The sequence below is a fragment of the Macaca mulatta genome, chromosome 16 (assembly GCF_049350105.2).
Source record: "Macaca mulatta isolate MMU2019108-1 chromosome 16, T2T-MMU8v2.0, whole genome shotgun sequence".
Lineage (NCBI taxonomy): Eukaryota > Metazoa > Chordata > Mammalia > Primates > Cercopithecidae > Macaca > Macaca mulatta.
The window spans coordinates 64,620,991-64,642,184 of record NC_133421.1 but is presented as its reverse complement, the minus strand read 5'-3'; the positions used below and the strand labels follow the sequence as shown (position 1 = coordinate 64,642,184).

The following is a 21,194-nucleotide window of genomic DNA, read 5'->3' as shown; positions in this document are numbered from 1 at the left end:
CTCTCGAGGATGGGAGCACTCCGATCATTAATGTTGGTCACCTTCTTCAGCTTGGTCCCTTTGCAAATGTCCTGTAAGAGGGCGCCTCGACCCCGCTGCTCATCTCTACTCAGCTTGGGCTGCTCTGTGTTTGCCTGGAGGATAAGAGAAATGTAAGTTCACCCTAAATAGTTCCCTTTATCGGCCAGGTGCAGTGGCTCACACCTGTAATCCCAACACTTTGGGAGGCCAAGGCAGGTGGATCACTTGAGGTCAGGAGTTCGAGACCATCCTGGCCAACATGGTGAAACCCCGTCTCTACTAAAAATACAAAAAATTAGCCAGGCATGGTGGCACATGCTGTAATCCCAGCTACTCGGGAGGCTGAGACAGGAGAATCACTTGAACTCGGGAGTTGGAGGTTGCAGTGAGCCGAGATCACACCACTGCACTCCAGCCTGGGCAACAGGGCGAGAATGCGTCTGCAAGAAAAAAAAAAAAGTTCCCTTTATCACAAGCTTGGGATAAATGACTTAAAGCAAACGGATTCCTTGAAATATCTGTCTAACGTCATTAGATATATATACCAAAGAGCAATATCAATGTGCATCATCCTTTTCAGTTTTTTCCCTCCTGTTCTATCTTCTGTGAAGGAGCTCCATTTCCTTCTTATTCAGAAGCTTCTGATGGGAGGCCTGCAGTAATACTTAGTTATCTTTGTGCTAGTCTGCATGTGAGACACTATGTATGTATGTTAATGTGTATCATCACCATCAAGGCAAAATTTAGTCCCTACTATGACTTAGGCACTGTGGTAAGCACAATATTTGCCTTAGCTGATTTAAATCTCGAAACCTTCCCATGAGAAAGGTATTATTATCATTGTCGCCATTTGGAAAGGGTGGGCCAGATGCTGAATAGCTATCTAAGGTCATGCAACTAATAAACGATAAAACAAGAGTCCAAACTCCAACAGTGACACTAAAAACTCATATCCTATCTCAACTAACATACCCTACTGTCTCCCTATTACTTCAATTTAACCTCTAAATAAAGTTATAAAGTAAACTATATTATTCTCATTCCAAAGATGAGGAAATAAAGGTAATGTCACATCATTAATAAACAAACAGCCAAGATTTGAATGCTCTGATTGTCTCGAAGCCCCAGGCGTTTTCTATTCTCTGATTGCTTTTTTTGTTTTTGCTTTTTTTTATTTTTGAGACAGGGTCTTATTCTGTCATCCAGGCTGGAGTGCAGTGGCACGATCACTGCTCACTGCAGCCTCAATTTCTCAGGCCCAAGTGATCCTCTCACTTCAGCCTCCCAAGTAGCTGGAACTACAGGTACATGCCACCACATTTGGCTAATTTTTGTAACCTTTCAACAACATGGTTCTTTTCAGGTTCTTCATCTTCCACTTACCTCTTAAACCTCATTTCCCAGAGTTCTATCCTCAGCCTCTATTCAAATGCTCCTGGGCACACCCACCCCGTCCCAGGGCTTGATTGCCACCATAACTCCCCAAACTTCAAATATGTGTATCTCGTCCTCATGCCTCTGACCTGAACTTCATACACTGCAGTATAAAAAATGATGCATGCGGCTGGGCGCAGTGGCTCACGCCTGTAATCCCAGTACTTTGGGAGGCCGAGGCGGGCGGATTGTGAGGTTGAGAGATCGAGACCATCCTGGCCAACATGGTGAAACCCCATCTCTACTAAAAATATAAAAAACTTAGCCGGGTGCGGTGGCACGTGCCTGTAATCCCAGCTACTCAGGAGGCTGAGGCAGGAGAATCACTTGAACCTGGGAGGCAGAGACTGAAGTAAGCCGAGATCACGCCACTGAACTCCAGCCTGGTGACAGAGTGAGACATCGCTTCAAGATTTAAAAAAAAAAAAAAAAAAAAAAGTCATGCATGCGGCCGGGCGCGGTGGCTCATGCCTGTAATTCCAACACTTTGGGAGGCTGAGGCAGGTGGATCACCTGAGGTTGGGAGTTCAGGACCAGCCTGACCAACATGGAGGAACCCCGTCTTTATTAAAAATACAAAAATTAGCCTGGCATGGTGGCACAGGCCTGTAATCCCAGTTACTTGGAAGGCTGAGCCAGGAGAATTGCCTGAACCCAGGAGGCATAGGCTGCGGTGAGCCAAGATCCCAACATTGTACTCCAGCCTAGGCAACAAGAGCAAAGCTCCATCTCAAAAAATAAAAATAAAAATAAAGATGCAAGTTAAAACATAGTAACTACCAACTGGTAAAGGTTAAAATCAGAAGGCCAGGCATGGTGGCTCACGCCTACAATCCCAGCACTTTGGGAGGCCAAGGCGGTGGATCAAGAGGTCAGGAGACCGAGACCATCCTGGCCAACATGCTGAAACCCCATCTCTACTAAAAATACAAAAATTAGCCAGGCGTGGTGGCATGCGCCTGCAGTCCCAGCTACTCAGGAGGTTGAGGTAGGAGATTTGCTTGAACCTGGGAGGCGGAGGTTGCAGTAAGCTGAGATCGCACCACTGCACTCCAGCCTGGGTGACAGAGCGAGACTCCACCTCAAAAAAAAAAAAAAAAGGCCGGGCGCGGTGGCTCAAGCCTGTAATCCCAGCACTTTGGGAGGCCGAGACGGGCGGATCACGAGGTCAGGAGATCGAGACCATCCTGGCTAACACGGTGAAACCCCATCTCTACTAAAAAATACAAAAAACTAGCCGGGCGAAGTGGCGGGCGCCTGTGGTCCCAGCTACTCGGGAGGCTGAGGCAGGAGAATGGCGTAAACCCGGGAGGCGGAGCTTGCAGTGAGCTGAGATCCGGCCACTGCACTCCAGCCTGGGCGACAGAGCCAGACTCAGTCTCAAAAAAAAAAAAAAAAAAAAAATTTTTTTTTTTACTAAAGAGACTGTAAAAACTTACTGAAGGCAGGGTTCATGAAGGCAGGAACCACACCACTCACTGCTGCAGAGTGCCTGGCACAGAGAGGAAGCTCAAAAAATGCGCAGGATGGGCCGGGCGTGGTGGCTCACACCTGTAATCCCAGCACTTTTGGAGACCGAGGTGGGTGGATTATGAGGTCAGGAGTTGGAGACCAGCCTGGCCAACATGGCGAAACCCCGTCTATACTAAAAATACAAAAATCAGCCTGGTGGCCGGGCACAGTGGCTCACGTCTGTAATCCCAGCACTTTGGGAGGCCGAGGCGGGTGGATCATGAGGTCAGGAGTTCGAGACCATCCTGGCTAACATGGTGAAACCCCGTCTCTACTAAAAATTACAAAAAATTAGCCGGGTGTGGTGGCGTGCGCCTGTAGTCCCAGCTACTTGGGAAGCTGAGGCAGGAGAATGGCGTGAACCCGGGAGGCAGAGCGGAGCTTGCAGTGAGCCGAGATTGTGCCACTGCACTCCAGCCAGGGCGACAGGGCGAGACTCCGTCTCAAAAAAAAAAAAAAAAAAATCAGCCTGGCATGGTGGTGCATGCCTGTAATCTCAGCTACTTGGGAGGCTGAGGCAGAAGAATCGTTTGAACCTGGGAGGCAGAGGTTGCAGTGAGGCGAGATCACACCACTGTACTCTAGCCTGGCTGACAGAGCAAGACTCTGTTTCAAAAAATAAATAAGTAAATAAAATTTAAAAATGAAAAATAAATACACAGGATGAATAAGTATGGTAGTCGTAAGGATTCAGGGAAAAGGGAATTTTTATACTACCTAGGGTAAGATAAATTGGTATAATCTTTCTAGAAAGCAATTTAACAATATGTATGAAAAGCCTTAAAAATGTCCAGGCCAGGTGCAGTGGCTCATGCCTGTAATCCCAGCACTTTAGGAGGCCGAGGCAGGCAGATCACCTGAGGTCAGGAGTTTGAGACCAGCCTGGCCAACATAATGTAACCCTGTCTCTGCTAAAAACATAAAATTAGCCAAGCATAGTGGCACATGCCTGTAGTTCCAGCTACTTGGGAGGCTAAGGCAGGAGACTCGCTTGAACCCGGGAGGCAGAGGTTGCACTGAGCTGAGATCGTGCCATCGCACTCTAGGCGACAAGAGCAAAACTCCATCTCAAAAAAAAAAAAAAGGCTTGAACATGTGTGGCACAAGAATTCTACTTCTAGGAATTCATTTTAAGAAAACAACTGGGGCCGGGCGCGGTGGCTCAAGCCTGTAATCCCAGCACTTTGGGAGGCCGAGACGGGCGGATCACGAGGTCAGGAGATCAAGACCATCCTGGCTAACACGGTGAAACCCCGTCTCTACTAAAAAATACAAAAAACTAGCCGGGCGAGGTGGCGGGCGCCTGTAGTCCCAGCTACTCGGGAGGCTGAGGCAGGAGAATGGCGTGAACCCGGGAGGCGGAGCTTGCAGCGAGCGGAGATCCGGCCACTGCACTCCAGCCTGGGCGACAGAGCGAGACTCCGTCTCTAAAAAAAAAAAAAAGAAAAAAAAAAAAAGAAAACAACTGGACAGGCCGGGCATGGTGGCTCAAGCCTGTAATCCCAGCACTTTGGGAGGCCGAGACGGGTGGATCGCGAGGTCGGGAGATTGAGACCATCCTGGCTAACACAGTGAAATCCCGTCTCTACTAAAAAATACAACAAAAAACTAGCTGGGCGAGGTGGCAGGCGCCTGTAGTCCCAGCTACTCGGGAGGCTGAGACAGGAGAATGGCGTAAACTCGGGAGGCGGAGCTTGCAGTGAGCTGAGATCCGGCCATTGCACTCCAGCCTGGGCGACAGAGCGAGACTCCATCACAAAAAAAAAAAAACTGGACAAGTGCACAAAGATGCTAATAATAGCAATAAACTATTTCTAATGGCATAAAACTGAAAATAATCTAAAAACTAAATCAGAAGGAACAATGATAATATAAGCATACAATGGAATGCCAATTAAGCTCTCAAATATTTAAAAGTAAGTATCTTTTTATAGCAATGATGTTTGACACAATCTTTTTTTTTTTTTTTTGGAGACAGACTCTCCCTCTCTTGCTCAGGCCAGAGTGCAGTGGTGTGATCTCGGCTCACTGCAAGCTCTGCCTCCCAGATTCGAGAGATTCTAGTGCCTCAGCCTCCCAAGTAGCTGCGACAACAGGCGTATGCCACCACACATGGCTATTTTTTTTGTTTGTTTTTAGAAGAGATGGGGTTTCGTCATGTTGGCCAGGCTGGTCTCAAACTCCTGACCTCAGGTGATCCACCTGCCTTGGCCTCTCAAAGTGTGGCCACTGCACCTGGCCTCGTCAAGTAAAACATTTTGAAAAACAATACATATGACCTGGTGTGGTGGCTCACACTTATAATCCCAATACTCTGGGAAACTGAGGTAGGTGGATCATCTGAGGTCATGAGTTCAAGACCAGCCTGGCCAACTTGGTGAAACCCCGTCTGTACTAAAAATACAAAAGTTGGCCGGGCGCGGTGGCTCAAGCCTGTAATCCCAGCACTTTGGGAGGCCGAGACGGGCGGATCACGAGGTCAGGAGATCGAGACCATCCTGGCTAACCCGGTGAAACCCCGTCTCTACTAAAAAATACAAAAAACTAGCCGGGCGAGGTGGCGGGCGCCTGTAGTCCCAGCTACTGGGGAGGCTGAGGCAGGAGAATGGCGTAAACCCGGGAGGCGGAGCTTGCAGTGAGCTAGTGAGCTGAGATCCGGCCACTGCACTCCAGCCTGGGCGACAGAGCGAGACTCCGTCTCAAAAAAAAAAAAAAAAAAAAAAATACAAAAGTTAGCTAGACATAGTGGTGAACACCTGAAGTCCCAGCCACTCGTGTGGCTGAGGCATGAGAATCACTTGAACCCGGGAGGCGAAGGCTGCAGTGGGCTAAGATCATGCCACTGTACTCCAGCCTGGGTGACAGTGAGATCCTGTCTCACAAAAAAAAAAAAAAAAGAAAAAAGATTTCACTTTCTGAATATCTTTTTTTTTTTGAGACACAGTCTCACTCTGACTGGCAAATTTTTGTATTTTTAGTAGAGACAGGGTTTCACTATGTTGGCCAGGCTGGTCTCAAACTCCTGACCTTGTGATCCATCCGCCTCAGTCTCCCAAAGTGCTGGGATTACAGGCGTGAGCCACCACACCTGGCCTCTAAATAACATTTTTTTTTTTTAGATGGAGTCTCGCTCTGTTGCCCAGGCTGGAGTGTAGTGGTGCAATCTCGGCTCACTGCAAGCTCCGCCTCCTGGGTTTACGCCATTCTCCTGATTCAGCCTCCGAGTGGCTGGGACTACAGGTGCCCACCACCATGCCCAGCTAATTTTTTCTATTTTTAGTAGAGACGGGGTTTCACCATCTTAGCCAGGATGGTCTCGATCTCCTGACCTCGTGATCCGCTTGCCTCGGCCTCCCAAAGTGCTAGGATTATAGGCATGAGCCACCATGTCCGGCCTCCCTCTAAATATCTCGACTCCACTATCCATGCTGATAGCTTTAGTTTAGACCTAAATTTTCTTTTTCTTTTTCTTTTTTTTTTGGGGGGGGGGTGGAGTCTTGCTCTGTCGCCCAGGCAGGAGTGTAATAGTGCGATCTCCACTCACTGCAACCTCCACCTCCTGGGTTCAAGTGATTCTCCCAACTCAGCCTCCCTGGTAGCTGGGATTATAGGCACCCACCATCATGCCTGGCTAACTTTTTTTGTATTTTTATAGAGATGGGCTGTCATTATGTTGGCCAGGCTGGTCCTGAACTCCTGACCTCAGGTGATTCGCCCGCCTCAGCCTGCCATAGTGCTGGGATTACAGGCATGTGCCACTGTGCCCAGCCTTAGACCTAAATTTTCAATGGCAACAGGCCTCTGTCTCCAGGCTCGACCCCAACCCCAGTCCCCCAAACTGTATTGGAAAGGTGCAAAAACAGGTTACTCTTGCTGCTGAAAATATTTCAACAACTCCTCATGATGGTCAGAAGAAAAATCTAAACCCTCAGCGTACATCTCCAGCTGCATCTGCTACCACATCCCCTCAAGCAATAATCTAAACCTCTATATGCTTTCTTACAAATCAGCACGAGGCCGGCACAGTGGCCCACACCTGTAATCCCAGCGCTTTGGGAGGCCCAGGCAAGAGGATCACTTGAAACCAGGAGTTCAAGACCAGTCTAGGCAACAAAGTGAGACTCTGCCTTTACAAAAAAAAAAAAAAATTTTTTTTTTTTTGAGACAGAGGTTCAAGTGCTGGGATTACAGGCATGAGCCACTGCACCCAGCCTAAAAAAAATTTTTTTTAAATTAGCTACGTGCAGTGTCATGCACATGTAGTCCCCTCTACTTAGGAGGCTGAGGCAAGCAGATCACTGAGCCCAGGAATTAGAGGCTGCAGTGAGTTATGATCAGAACCACTGCACTCCAGCAACACAGTGAGACCCTGTCTCATTCATTAATTAATTAACACCAAATCAGTATCTTTCCACATGCTGCTTCCTCAGCTTCAAGTGCCCTCCCTCCCTCCTTTCTTTCTGGCTAAGCTCTACTCATGGTTTAAGACTCAGCTCAAGTATCACCACCTACCTAAAAGCCTTCATTGACTGCCTCCTCTTTCTACCCTGACTATAACCATACAAGCTCTGCTTTATTTTTTTGAGACAGAGTCTCACTCTGTCACCCAGGCTGGAGTGCAGCGGCGTGATCTCAGCTCACTGCAACCTCTGACTCCCTAGTTCAAGCGATTCTCCTGCCTCAGCCTCTCAAGTAGCTGGGATTACAGGCAAATGCCACCACGCACAGCTAATTTTTGTATTTTTAGTAGAGATGGGGTTTCACGACGTTGGCCAGGATGGTCTCGATCTCCTGACCTTGTGATCTGCACGTCTTGGCCTCCCAAAGTGCTGGGTGCAATCTCTGCCTCTAGGGTTCAAGTGATTCACCTGCCTCAGCCTTCCAAGCAGCTGGGATTACTGGCTCCCAACCACCACACTCAGCTAATTTTTGTATTTTCAGTAGAGATGGGAGTAGAGATGGGGTTTCGCCGTGTTGGCCAGGCTGGTCTCAAAACTTCTGACGTCAACTGATCCACCCGCCTCGGCCTCCCAGAGTGCTGGGACTACAGGTGTGAGCCACCACGCCCGGCCAAGCTCTGCTTTTATCTACTTCATTTATTGGGCTTCCACACAAAACTTCATCTAAAAGGCGGTTCATACATATTCTTAAAACAAAATGTCTAAAAACTACAGGTTATGAAAACAAACAGAAGTGGGTAAACCTGAACTCTAGTTCTAGTTCTGAAACAAATTAGATAGGCAAGTCACTTTTCCTCTTCAGGGTACAATTTCTCAACTGTTAAACACTTAACATACACACATAAACACACATACACACCTATGCATGCACGCATACACACACCCGTGGCCTACTCTTCTCTGAAGTTACTTTTACTTCCAAATTTTACAAAAATAGAATGCATACAGGTTCCTTTGGTTCCTTTTTTTTGAGACGGAGTCTCGCTCTGTCGCCCACGCTGGAAAGCAGTGGCATGATATCCGCTCACTGCAAGCTCTGCCTCCCAGGTTCATGCCGTTCTCCTGCCTGAGCCTTCCAAGTAGCTGGGACTACAGGAGCCTGCCACCACGCCCGGCTAATTTTTTGTATTTTTTAGTAGAGACTGGGTTTCACCGTGTTAGCCAGGACAGTCTCAATCTCCTGACCTCGTGATCCACCCGCCTCGGCCTCCCAAAGTGCTGGGATTACAGGCATGAACCACTGCGCCCAGCACCCCCACGCCTTTTTTTTTTGAGACGAAGTCTCGCTCTGTCACCCAGGCCAGAGTGTGGCGTGATCTCAGCTCACTGCAACCTCCACCTCCTGGGTTCAAGCAATTCTCCTGCTTCAGCCTCCTGAGTGGCTGGGATTACATGCGCCTGCCACCATACCTGGCTAATTTTTGTATTTTTAGCAGAAACATGACTTCACCATGTTGGCCAGGCTGGTTGCGAACTCCTGACCTCAAGCAATTCGCCTATCTCAGCCTCCCAAAGTGTTGGGATTACAGGTGTGAGCCACCGCGCCTGGCCTCAGGTTCCCTCTTTCTCATGTGAAACCAGGTATCACAATCCAGGTATGGTTAAAGTAGCTTCCTGTTTGGTTCAAAAACCACACTGCTTTTTTTCCTATTATTGAATCTTTCGGTCTTCGAACCAACACATTTCAAAACTCCTTTCCTTCTTGATAAGGTGTTGGACTTGATGGACTTGGCTTTAAAATGAACTGATTTTGAATAGAAAAGATGATGAAGTGGTATCAAGAGACAACCACTAAGAATCCTCAGGCCGAGTGCGGGGGCTCACGCCTGCAAACCCAGCACTTTCGGAGGCCGAGGCGGGAGGATCACGAGGTCATGAGTTCAAGACCAGCCTGGCCAACATGGTAAAATCCCATCTCTACTAAAAATACAAAAATTAGCCGGGTGTGGTGGTGCATGCCTGTAATCCCAGCTACTTAGGAGGTGAGGCAGGAGAATCTCTTGAACCCAGGAGGTGGAGGTTGCAGTGAGCCGAGACCGCGCCACTGCACTCCAGCCTAGGCAACAGAGCGAGACTGTCTCAAAAAAAAAAAAAAAAAAAAAAGGCCGGGCGCGGTGGCTCAGGCCTGTAATCCCAGCACTTTGGGAGGCCGAGACGGGCGGATCACGAGGTCAGGAGATCGAGACCATCCTGGCTAACAAGGTGAAACCCCGTCTCTACTAAAAAATACAAAAAAATTAGCCGGGCGAGGTGGCGGGTGCCTGTAGTCCCAGCTACTCGGGAGGCTGAGACGGGAAAATGGCCTGAACCCAGGAGGCAGAGCTTGCAGTGAGCCGAGATCCGGCCACTGCACTCCAGCCTGGGCGACAGAGCAAGACTCCATCTCAAAAAAAAAAAAAAAAAGATTCCTCACCACTTTTTTCTCAAAAATGCCAAAGGAACAACAAACTAACTTTTATACAGCAAATAGTTTTAGGGGAAAACACTAGCTCCTACTCCAATGCCACCTGTCCAAATCTCCATTTAGAGTGAACCAGGACAAGGAAAGCAGACATGCCATTATGGTCCTAAGAGGACATCTCAGGAATCAGAACCAGCTGAAGAAGATGGACTTGTTTATTCTCCACCTTCCTATACCACATGTCATTGATTATACACTATGTCTTGTACAAGGAAGCCCTATGTATCCTTTAATGCTAGGAATAACAATCTGGAATGTTAAAAACAGAATGAAAGAATAGGAATGCTACGGGTAGGAAAATCTAGAAATTTTAACCAAAGGGGTTAAAAAATAATAGTAATATGTGAGGACCATCAACCTATTTACTCAAAGGTTTTGAGATAGCCTGATGGAAGGACTACCTACCTGATGAAACGTGGGAGGTGGAGGAGGGCCAGGTGGGGGTGGCGGGGGAGGAGGAATTGGCATTCTTGCCCTGCTCCCAGTTGGCACTGTTCTCTCTCCGTCTTTATTTGTAGCTTTAGGTCATTCATATACCTGCAAATGAAACAAATTAATAACAACAGCTTTACCATTAGATACAAGTGCCCAGGAGAACAAGAGAACTGGGCATGACAACTGAAAGAGACTGCACACCTCATCTTCTAGTTCCACTGTGATACAGTCCAGAGCCTGGCAAATCTGTTTAAATCAATTGTTTTAATTTGCAATTTCCTAATGACTTATGATGCTGAACATCTTTTCATATGCTTTTCATATGCTTACTTGTCATCTGTTTTTCTTCTCTGGTAAGGTGTCCAGGACTTCTGTCCTTTTTTTTTTTTTTTTTTAAAGAGACTGGGTTTCTCTCCATTGCCCAGGCTGAAGCACAGTGGCACAATCACGGCTCACTACAGCCTAGAACTCCTGAGCTCCAGCAATCCTCTCACCTCAGCCTCTCGAGTAGCTGGGACTACAGGCACACGCCATTACGCCCACCTAATTAAAAAAAAATTTTCGGACCGGGCATGGTGGCTTACGCCTGTAATCCCAGCACTTTGGGAGGCTGAGGCGGGTGGATCACGAAGTCAGGAGATCAAGACCATCCTGGCTAACACAGTGAAACCTTGTCTCTACTAAAAATACAAAAAATTAGCTGGGCAAGGTGGCGGGCGCCTGTAGTCCCAGCTACTCGGGAGGCTGAGGCAGGAGAATGGCGTAAACCCAGGAGGCAGAGCTTGCAGTGAGCTGAGATCCGGCCACTGCACTCCAGCCTGGGCAACAGAGCGAGACTCCGTCTCAAAAAATAAATAAATAAACAAATAAATTTAGGGCCGGGCGCGGTGGCTCAAGCCTGTAATCCCAGCACTTTGGGAGGCCGAGACAGGCAGATCACGAGGTCAGGAGATCGAGACCATCCTGGCTAACACGGTGAAACCCCGTCTCTACTAAAAAATACAAAAAATTAGCCAGGCGAGGTGGCGGGCGCCTGTAGTCCCAGCTACTCAGGAGGCTGAGGCAGGAGAATGGTGTAAACCCAGAGGTGGAGTTTGCAGTGAGCTGAGATCCGGCCACTGCACTCCCACTACCGCCTGGGCAACAGAGCGAGACTCCGTCTCAAAAAAAAAAAAAAAAGAATAAATAAATAAATAAATAAATAAATTTAGGCCGGGCACGGTGGGTCACACCTGTAATCCCAGCACTTTGGGAGGCCAAGGCGGGCAGATGACCTGAGATTGGGAGTTCAAGACCAGCCTGACCAACATGGAGAAACCCTGTCTCTACTAAAAATATAAAATTAACTGGGTGTGGTGGCGCATGCCTGTAATCCCAGCTACTGCGGAGGCTGAGGCAGGAGAATCACCTGAACCTGGGAGGCAGAGGTCGTTGGGGTGAGCTGAGATTGCGCCACTGCACTCCAGCCCGGGCAACAACAGCGAAACTCTGTCTCAAAAAAAAAAAAAATCAGAGATGGGTGCTCACTATATTGCCCAGGCTTGTCTCCAACTCCTGGCCTCAAGCAATCATCTCACTTCAGCCTCCCAGCTGGGATTACAGGTGTGAGGAACCATGCCTGGCTGGGTTGTTTTTACTTTTTTATTGTTGTATTTATTGTTGTATTTTTAATTGGGTTGTTTTTACTTTTTTATTGTTGAGTTTTAAAAGCTCTTTGTATATTCTGTATAACAGTCCTTTAACAGATATATCTTCTGCAAGTAGTATTTTCTCCCAGTCTGCGGTTTATCTTCTCATTTTCTTGATTTTTATAACCTCTTAAAAATGTAAAAATCAGGCCAGGCGCGGTGCCTCACGCCTGTAATCCCAGCACTTTGGGAGGCCGAGGTGGGCAGGTGAATCACCTGAGGTCAGGAGTTCGAGACCAGCCTGACCAATATGGTGAAACCCTGTGTCTACTAAAAATACAAAAATTAGCCAGGCATGACGACGTGTGCCGGTAGTCCCAGCTACTCAGGAGGCTGAAACAGAATTGCTTGAACCCAGGAGGCGGAGGTGCAGTGAGCCAAGATCGTGCTACTGCCCTCCAGCCTAGGCAACAGGGTGAAACTCCATCTCAAAAAAAAAAAGGAAAAATCATTCTTAGTTTATGGGCCACAAAAAAACAGGCTGTAGACCAGAGTTAACTTATGGGCCACAGTTTACCAACATCTGGTATAGTCACATCCCTGGAATCTGATAGCCATTTATCAGGTCACCAAACACTTTAACACTCAAAAACTATATAGTTGTCCCTCTATTATAGTCTGTGAGTAATCCTCATTTTACAGATCAGACTAAAACCAGAACTCAAGAACAATACCCCCACAAAGCCATTTTAAGGAAATCCCATTTTTTTACCCCCTCCCCCCAAAAAATGGAAGCCAAAATAAGACGGTCACCATGAGTACAACTTACAGATGACAAGAAAGGTTCAAGAGGGTAACCAACCTCACCAATCAATCCATGGAAGAACTGCTTCTAAGCAAGGTGACCAATAAGATTAGGAGGCCAGGCGTGGTGGCTCATGCCTATAATCCCAACACTTTGGGAGGCCGAGACAGGAAGACGGCTTGAGCCCAGGAGTTCAAGACCAGTCTGGGCAACATGGTGAAATCCCATCTCTACTAAAAATACAAAAATTAGCCCGGCATGGTTGTGCACGCCTGTAATCCCAGTTACCTGGAAGGCTCAGGCAGGAGAATTGCTTGAACCCGGGAGGCGGAGGTTGCAGTGAGCCGAGAACGCACCACTGCACTCCAGCCTGGTAACAGAGTGACACTTTGTCTCAAAAAAAAAAAAAAAAAAAAAAAATCAAACCAGCATGGCAGCTCACTGGGAAGGTCTGGTTCTGAACTCCTTACATGGGTGACTAAAACCTCTCCGTCAATAATGGAGTAATTTAATACTTCTCTCAATGCTCTGGGAATGATTAAAGGAAAGAGAAATTTTTCCGAAAGTTCTATAAAACCAAAAACTACTGCAGGAGAGTAGAATTTGATCAGAAACGAGACTGTAAAAGTCTTCAAAGTCCCAACTCCTGCCAGTGTGATGCCACTATAGGCTGGCTGCCCAATAGAGCTATTTGCTCTAACCACAAAGAACTGGACAGCACTCAGGCTAGGTGGTTCCCATGGGGAACGGTGTCTGCACTCACTTCAAGAAATAAGCCGATAAATTCCCTCCAAGGGAAATACCTTCTCATTTCTGCTTTCAAAACTAAGAGCAGTCTTGCCTTGCCAGTCGTTTAACATATGAGGCTTTTAAAATTGATCAAAACAGTAAATCATAAGCAGAACATTTATCACCAGGTGAGGGAAAGGAATTTAAAAGAAAGAAAACACAAGAAGTAGAAAAACAAACAAACAAACAAAAACCTTTCTTTTCTTTGAATCCCCTGGGTTTACTGTGACCATTCCACTCCAAAGTGCCCACAGCATTATCAAAGAAAGCTAGTAGGAAACAAGCAGGAAAACAGGCTGGGCGCGGTGGCTCACACCTGTAATCCCAGCACTTTGGGAGGCCAAGGTGGGCAGATCACAAGGTCAGGAGATCGAGACCATCCTGGCTAACACGGCGAAACCCCATCTCTACTAAAAATACAAAAAATTAGCTAGGCATGGTAGCAGATGCCTATAGTCCCAGCTACTGGGGAGGCTGAGGCAGGAAAATGGCATGAACCTGGGAGGCGGAGCTTGCAGTGAGCCGAGATTGGGCCACTGTACTATAGCCTGGGCAACAGAGCAAGACTCCATCTCAAAACAAAAAACAAACAAACACAAAACAGGGAAAATAACAGTTGATTCAGAAACAAACATTTTCAACTAATTCCAGTCACCAGAGGTCCTGCCTTTTTGAGGGGGTTTCTATTTTCTTTCTTTTTTTTTTTTTTTTTTTTGTTGCCCAGGCTGGAGTACTACAGCGGCATCATCTCAGCTCACTGCAACCTCTTCCTCCCAGGTTCAAGCGATTCTCCTGCCTCAGCCTCCCAAATAGCTGGCACTACAGGCGCATGCCACCACACCTGGCTAATTTTTGTATTTTTAGTAGAGACGGGGTTTCACCAAGTTAGCCAGGCTGGTCTCAAACTCCTGACCTCAAGTGATCGTCTTACCTCGGCCTCCAAAAGTGCTCGGATTACAGGCATCGGCCACTGTATCCGGCCTGGGTTTCTAGTTCTATCAGCCATTGGCCATTGTGATAATTGAAAGGATCCCCTAGAATGACCCAAAAAAGATTCAGACAAGTCCTTTACTCTTTCCATGTCCATAGGTGATCCAATCTACATGCTACAAGGTGAATAATGACCTAAAGAAAACAGCCTTATGCCTGTCAGTGTGCTCCACTTATTTAAGCAAAGCAGGAATTCTCTAGCATGGCAATTTTTTTTTAAAGCAATATATTATACAGTTAAAGATGCCTTCCTAAAATAGACTCAATTCAAACTCTAACTGAAAAATAGATTCATCAGTGGCGCTTGCCTATAATTCCAGCTATTCAAGGGGCCAAGGAGGGAGGATCACTTCAGCCTCTGAGTTTCAGTCCAGCCTGGGCAACATAGGAGGACCCCTTTAAAAAATTAAATGCATAAAAAAAGTCAAAGAAACATCATCTTTATCAAGTGACTGACTTTAGTGTTGACTACCAACAGTGGCTCTCAAGCTTTCTTCTGGCTCCACAGGGACTGTATGCATGACACACTCCTATCAATGCCATTTATTACATAATGATGCATTATCCTTCCCATTTTATGGGTGAGGACACTGAAGTCCCAGGAGTGGGAGTGCCTATATGTACATGAGAAAAACTGACTCATCAAAGGGCAACTGCCGAAGATCACTCAGGAGTAAAGTGCAGAGTTAGGCCTCATATCCAGGTCTCCTGACTTCTTCCTTTTCACTAATCACTATGGAGAAAACAAAAAACTCCCCTAGAAATTAGTGTGGTTTAGCAATTTTCTATTTTTCCCCAAATGAAATTTAACTCATTCCAGATTTCTTAGTGACAGAATACAAACAGGCTACGCACGGTGGCTCATGCCTGTAATCCCAGCACTTTGGGAGGCTGAGGTGGGCGGATCACGAGATCAGGAGACTGACACCATCCTGGCTAACACGGTGAAACTCTGTCTCTACTAAAAAATACAAAAAATTAGCTGGATGTGGTGGGCGCCTATAGTCCCAGCTACTCGGGAAGCTGAGGCAGGAGAATGGCGTGAACCCGGGAGGCGGAGCTTGCAGTGAGCCGAGATTGCGCCACTGCACTCCAGCCTGGGTGACAGAGCGAGACTCTGTCTCAAAAAACAAAAACAAAAAAAGAATCTAATAGCTTTTTTTTTGAGTCAGGGTCTCATTCTGTCTCCCAGGCTAAAGAGCACTGGCACCATCATAGCTCACTGTAACCTCAAACTCCTGGGCTCCAGTGATCCTCCTGCCTCAGCCTCCCAAGAAGTTAGGACTACAAGTGAACACCACCACATGCAGCTAAGGATCTAACAGCCTTGAGGTTAAACCTGAGATTAAATTTAGAAAAGAACAAGAAGGTTCTCTACAGAATTTTAAGTATTTCCTTTCTGATCTATTAAATTAGAACTACAAACCTCACCATCTGTGTTCTTCAGAGACCTTGATTTTCAGAAACATCTTGAGGCTGCCTCAAGTTCAGCAACACAGTAATTCTCATTCCTTTCTTAAGCCCTTCCATCTTAAAAACCATGATAAAGGCCAGGCGCGGTGGCTCACACCTGTAACAATCCCAGCACTTTGGGAGGCCGAGGCGGGTGGATCACGAGGTCAGGAGATCAAGACCATCCTGGCTAACATGGTGAAACCCCATCCCTACTAAAAAAAAAAAAAATTCCAAAAAATTAGCCAGGCATGGTGGCGGGTGCCTGTAGTCCCAGCTACTTGGGAGGCTGAGGCAGGAGAATGGCATGAACCCGGGAGGCGGAGCTTGCAGTGAGCCGAGACTGCGCCACTACACTCCAGCCTGGGCAACAGAGCGACTGTGTCTCGAAAAAAAAAAAAAAAACAGATAAAACAAGATTTTCACAACCTCAGGAGTCAATATCTTAAAAATAAACACCAAGGCCGGGCGCGGTGGCTCAAGCCTGTAATCCCAGCACTTTGGGAGGCCGAGACGGGCGGATCACAAGGTCAGGAGATCGAGACCATCCTGGCTAACACAGTGAAACCCCGTCTCTACTAAAAAATACAAAAAAACTAGCCGGGCGAGGTGGCGGGCGCCTGTAGTCCCAGCTACTTGGGAGGCTGAGGCAGGAGAATGGCGTGAACCCGGGAGGCGGAGCTTGCAGTGAGCCGAGATCCGGCCACTGCACTCCAGCCTGGGCGACAGAGCAAGACTCCGTCTCAAAAAAAATAAAAAAAATAAAAAATAAATAAATAAATAAACACCAGAGAATATTATTTAAAATCTTCCTGATGTCCAGCTGGGCGGGGTGGCTCAGGCCTATAATCCCAGCACTTTGGGGGGGGCTGAGGCGGGCAGATCACAAGGTCAGGAGATCGAGACCAGCCTGGCCAACATGGTGAAACCCTGCCTCTACTAAAAATACAAAAAATTAGCCAGGCGTGGCGGCAGGTGCCTATAGTCCCAGCTACGCTAGAGGCTGAGGCAGGAGAATCTCTTGACCCAGTAGGCAGAGGTTGCAGTTAGCTGAGATCACGCCACTGTGCTCTAGCCCAGGCGACAGTGTGAGACTCCATCTCAAAAAATAAAAATAAAAAAAAATCTTCCTGATGTCAAATTCATCATAGAATTCAGAAATAAGTCTTGATAAAACTCAAGTAATGCACTTTTAAAAATTGCTTCCTGGCAGGGTGCAGTGGCTCACACCTGTAACCCCAGCACTTTGGGAGGCCGAGGCAGGCGGATCACCTGAGGTCAGGAGTTTGAGACCAGCCTGACAAACATGGAGAAACCCTGTCTCTACTAAAAATACAAAATTAGCCGGGCCTGGTGGCACATGCCTGTAATCCCACCTACTCAGGAGGCTGAGGCAGGAGAACTGCTTGAACCCAGGACGCAGGCAGAGGTTGCAGTGAGCCAAGACTGCGCCACTGCACTCCAGCCTGGGCAACAAGAGCGAAGATTCATCTCAAAAAAAAAAAAAAAAAAATGCTTCCTTCTATTCGTCTTTAAAATGACAAAGCCTATTTTTCTCTTCAATTTCCTAATGTTTCACTCCAAATATTCCTACATTTGAAAAACAGGAGACTTCCTTAGTACAAAAACACCAACTACTACCTTTTACATGTGATAAATGAAGAATCCAGTTTAGTTGTTGCTTTTCTCGTACAGTTAAAATTATCTAAGAGGTATCCTAGTTACCACTACAATCTGGGGCCTTTATTCAAATGGCATTCTGCTGCTCTAAAACTCAGGTTTCAATTGCAAGTTATTTTAAAAAGACACGAAAATCAAGAAAAATTCTAAATCTTAATGCTATCTTCTATTTTCATGCCTCAGGTAACAGTACTTTCCTTTGATGTCAGTTTTGACTACAAAGTAAATTAGTTTTTGTATCAAAGCACTGAACAAAATCCCACAAGAGGAAAAAACTGACCTTAAAAAAACAGGCCACCTCCCTCACTCAGCAAAATCTTAAGGTCCCAGTTCTTCCTTACAAGAATCAGTCATATGAATAGGAATCTGAGACATCAACAAGAAAATCATCTTTTTTTCTTAAATGTATGTTTAATTATTTAATATCCTAATAAACCATTTATCAACACAAAGAAACAGAGATAGGTAAAACAAATTTCAGGATCCTCTCTGAAAAAACCACAATAGCTTTGTCTACTCTATCTCCCAGATAATCTAAGGAGAAGACAGTTGTGTCTTCAAAAGAAAAAGATTCCAGACACTCCTCCCTAATGGAATTCTTCTCATCCCATAGTTCAAATCAAATGAAATCTCTCTAACAGTATCAGAGATGAAACATAAATGTTTGGTAGAAAGAGAGTCAGGCAGGGCATTATGGCTCAAGCCTGCTATCCCAACACTTTGAGAGGCTGAGGCAGGAGGATCGCCTGTGCTTAAGAGACCAGCCTGGGTAACAAAGTGAGAACTTGTCTCTATTTAATAAGAAGTATCTTTTAGGCTAGGCGCAATGGCTCACGCCTATAATCCCAGCACTTTGGGAGGCAGACGGATCTCTTGAGGTCGGGAGTTTGAGACCAGACTGGCCAACACGGTGGAACCCCCATCTCTACTAAAATTACAAAAAAAAATTAGCCAGGCATGGTGGCAGGTGCTTGTAATCCCAGCTACTCGGGAGGCTGAAGTGCCAGAATCACTTGAACCCGGGAGGCGGAAGTTGCAGTGAGCCGAGATTGCGCCACAGCACTCCAGCCTGGGCAACAGAGAGAGACTCCACCTCAAAAAAAAAAAAAAAAAAAAAAAAGGCCGGGCACGGTGGCTCAAACCTGTAATCCCAGCACTTTGGGAGGCTGAGACGGGTGGATCACAAGGTCAAGAGATCGAGACCATCCTGGCTAACATGGTGAAACCCCGTCTCTACTAAAAAATACAAAAACTAGCCAGGCGAGGTGGCGGGCGCCTGTAGTCCCAGCTACTCGGGAGGCTGAGGCAGGAGAATGGCGTGAACCCAGGAGGCAGAGCTTGCAGTGAGCTGAGATCCGGCCACTGCACTCCAGCCTGGGCGACAGAGCGAGACTCCGTCTCAAAAAAAAAAAAAGAATTTTTAAATTTTTATTTAAAAACTGATGTATCGGCCGGGCGCGGTGGCTCAAGCCTGTAATCCCAGCACTTTGGGAGGCCGAGACGGGTGGATCACGAGGTCAGGAGATCGAGACTATCTTGGCTAACACGGTGAAACCCCGTCTCTACTAAAAAATACAAAAAACTAGCCGAGCGAGGTGGCAAGCGCCTGTAGTCCCAGCTACTCGGGAGGCTGAGGCAGGAGAATGGCGTGAACCCGGGAGGCGGAGCTTGCAGTGAGCTGAGATCCGGCCACTGCACTCCAGCCTGGGCGACAGAGCGAGACTCTGTCTCAAAAAAAAAAAAAAAAAAAAAAAAAAACTGATGTATCAGCTGTTCACAACCTTTCAATACAACAACCCACCCCAAGAACATTCACAACGAACAAGAAGTTCAAAATTACCAAGGCCACTTTGTATATTTTTCAACCAGGTTTTAGACAAAAACAGAATTAATAGCAAGAAACCAAAGACAATTGCAACAAATGAAAATAAGTAAAAATTGAATGGGTAGGTTTTGTTAAAATTGGATTTTAAATTTGACAGCAATTTCACCCATTCTGATAAGTACTTAACAATTACTAACTCAACCCTACGGTGGCCCATTAGTATCAATTTAAATATCCTGAGGCTGGGCGCAGTGGCTCATGCCTGTAATCCCAGCACTTTGGGAGGCCAAGCGGGGTGGACTGTTTGAGATTAAGAGTTTGAGACTAGCCTGACCAAGTTGGTGAACCCCATCTCTACTAAAAATACAAAACTTAGCTGGGCATGGTGGCAAACGCTTGTAATTCCAGCTACTTGGGAGGCTGAGGCACAAGAATCACCTGAACCCAGGAGGCGGAAGTTGCAGTTAGCTGAGATTGCACCACTGCACTCCAGCCTGGGTGAAGGAGTAAGACTCTGTCTCAAAAAAAGTAAAAACAAGGCCAGAGGTGGTGGCTCTTGCCTGTAATCCCAGCACTTTGGGAGGTCGAGGCAGGCGGATCACTTGAGGTCAGAAGTTCAAGACTAGCCTGGCCAACATGGTGAAACCCCATCTCTACTAAAAATACAAAAATTAGCCAGGTTTAGTGGCACACGCCTGTAACCCTAGCTACCTTGGGAGGCTGAAGCAGGAGAATCGCTTGAATCCGGGAGCCAGAGGTTGCAGTGAGCCGAGATTGTGCCACTGCACTCCAGCCCGAGCGACATAGCAAGATCCTGTCTCAAAACAAACAAACAAACAAAAAACCTTGAAATAAGAATTAAAATTTGGAGGAACATTTCATACACCTATGTCCATTTTAACAAATGAGTTGGGGGTTTTTTTGTTTTTTTGTTTTGTTTTGAGACGGAGTCTCGCACTGTCACCCAGGTTGCAGTGCAATGGCGCGATCTCGGCTCACCACAACCTGCACCTCTCAGGTTCACACGATTCTCCTGCCTCAGCCTTCTGAGTAGCTGGGATTACAGGCGCCCACCACCACACCCGGCTAATTTCTTGTATTTTTAGTAGAGACGGGGTTGCACTATGTTGGCCAGACCGGACTGGAACTACTGATGTCGTGATCCGTCCACCTCAGCCTCCCAAAGTGCTGGGATTACAGGCCTGAGCCGCCACACCCGGCCAACAAATGAGATGTTAAGCACAGACAGTACCATATCTTTCTAGGGTTCTCTCTCATTATTCTACAGCATACCATAGCTGCTCAGGAGTCACTTGCTGAATTGAACAAAAGTAAATATAAGAGTAGCACAGGTCTAGCCGGGGCACAGTGGCTCACACCTATAATCCCAGCACTTTGGAAGGCTGAGGCGGGTGGATCATTTGAGGTCAGGAGTTTGAGACCAACCTGGACAACATGGTAAAACCCCATCTCTACTAAAAATACAAAAATTGGTTGGGCGTGGTGGCGGGCACCTGTTATCCCAGCTACTGGGGGGCTGAGGCAGGAAAGTCATTGAACCCAGGAGGTGGAGGTTGCAGTGAGCCGAGACCATGCCATTGCACTCCAGACTGGGCAACAAGAACGAAACTCAGTCTCAAAAAAAAAAAAAGAGCAACACAGGCAGGGCACGGTGACTCACGCCTATAATCCCAGCACTTTG

At 46.9% G+C, this 21,194-nt stretch overlaps 1 protein-coding gene and 1 long non-coding RNA gene across 5 annotated transcripts in view; both read right to left on the bottom strand.

Moving 5' to 3' along the window:
- The window catches only part of WIPF2 (WAS/WASL interacting protein family member 2), a 70,446-nt gene that overhangs the window by 23,077 nt on the left and 26,175 nt on the right, over positions 1 to 21,194 (bottom strand). For all 4 annotated transcript variants that reach the window (XM_077971589.1, XM_077971588.1, XM_077971587.1 and 1 more), the window contains 2 exons: positions 10,294 to 10,425; positions 2 to 134 (listed from right to left, as the gene is read on the bottom strand). In XM_077971589.1, the coding sequence (XP_077827715.1) occupies positions 2 to 134; positions 10,294 to 10,356 (196 nt within the window). In that variant the 5' untranslated portion in view covers positions 10,357 to 10,425. The remainder of the gene's footprint in view (position 1; positions 135 to 10,293; positions 10,426 to 21,194) is intronic.
- LOC144335688 (uncharacterized) lies at positions 6,426 to 7,669 on the bottom strand. Its single transcript, XR_013406747.1, has 2 exons — positions 7,170 to 7,669; positions 6,426 to 6,725 (listed from the first exon to the last, which is right to left on the bottom strand). It is a non-coding gene; the product is annotated as an uncharacterized LOC144335688 (long non-coding RNA).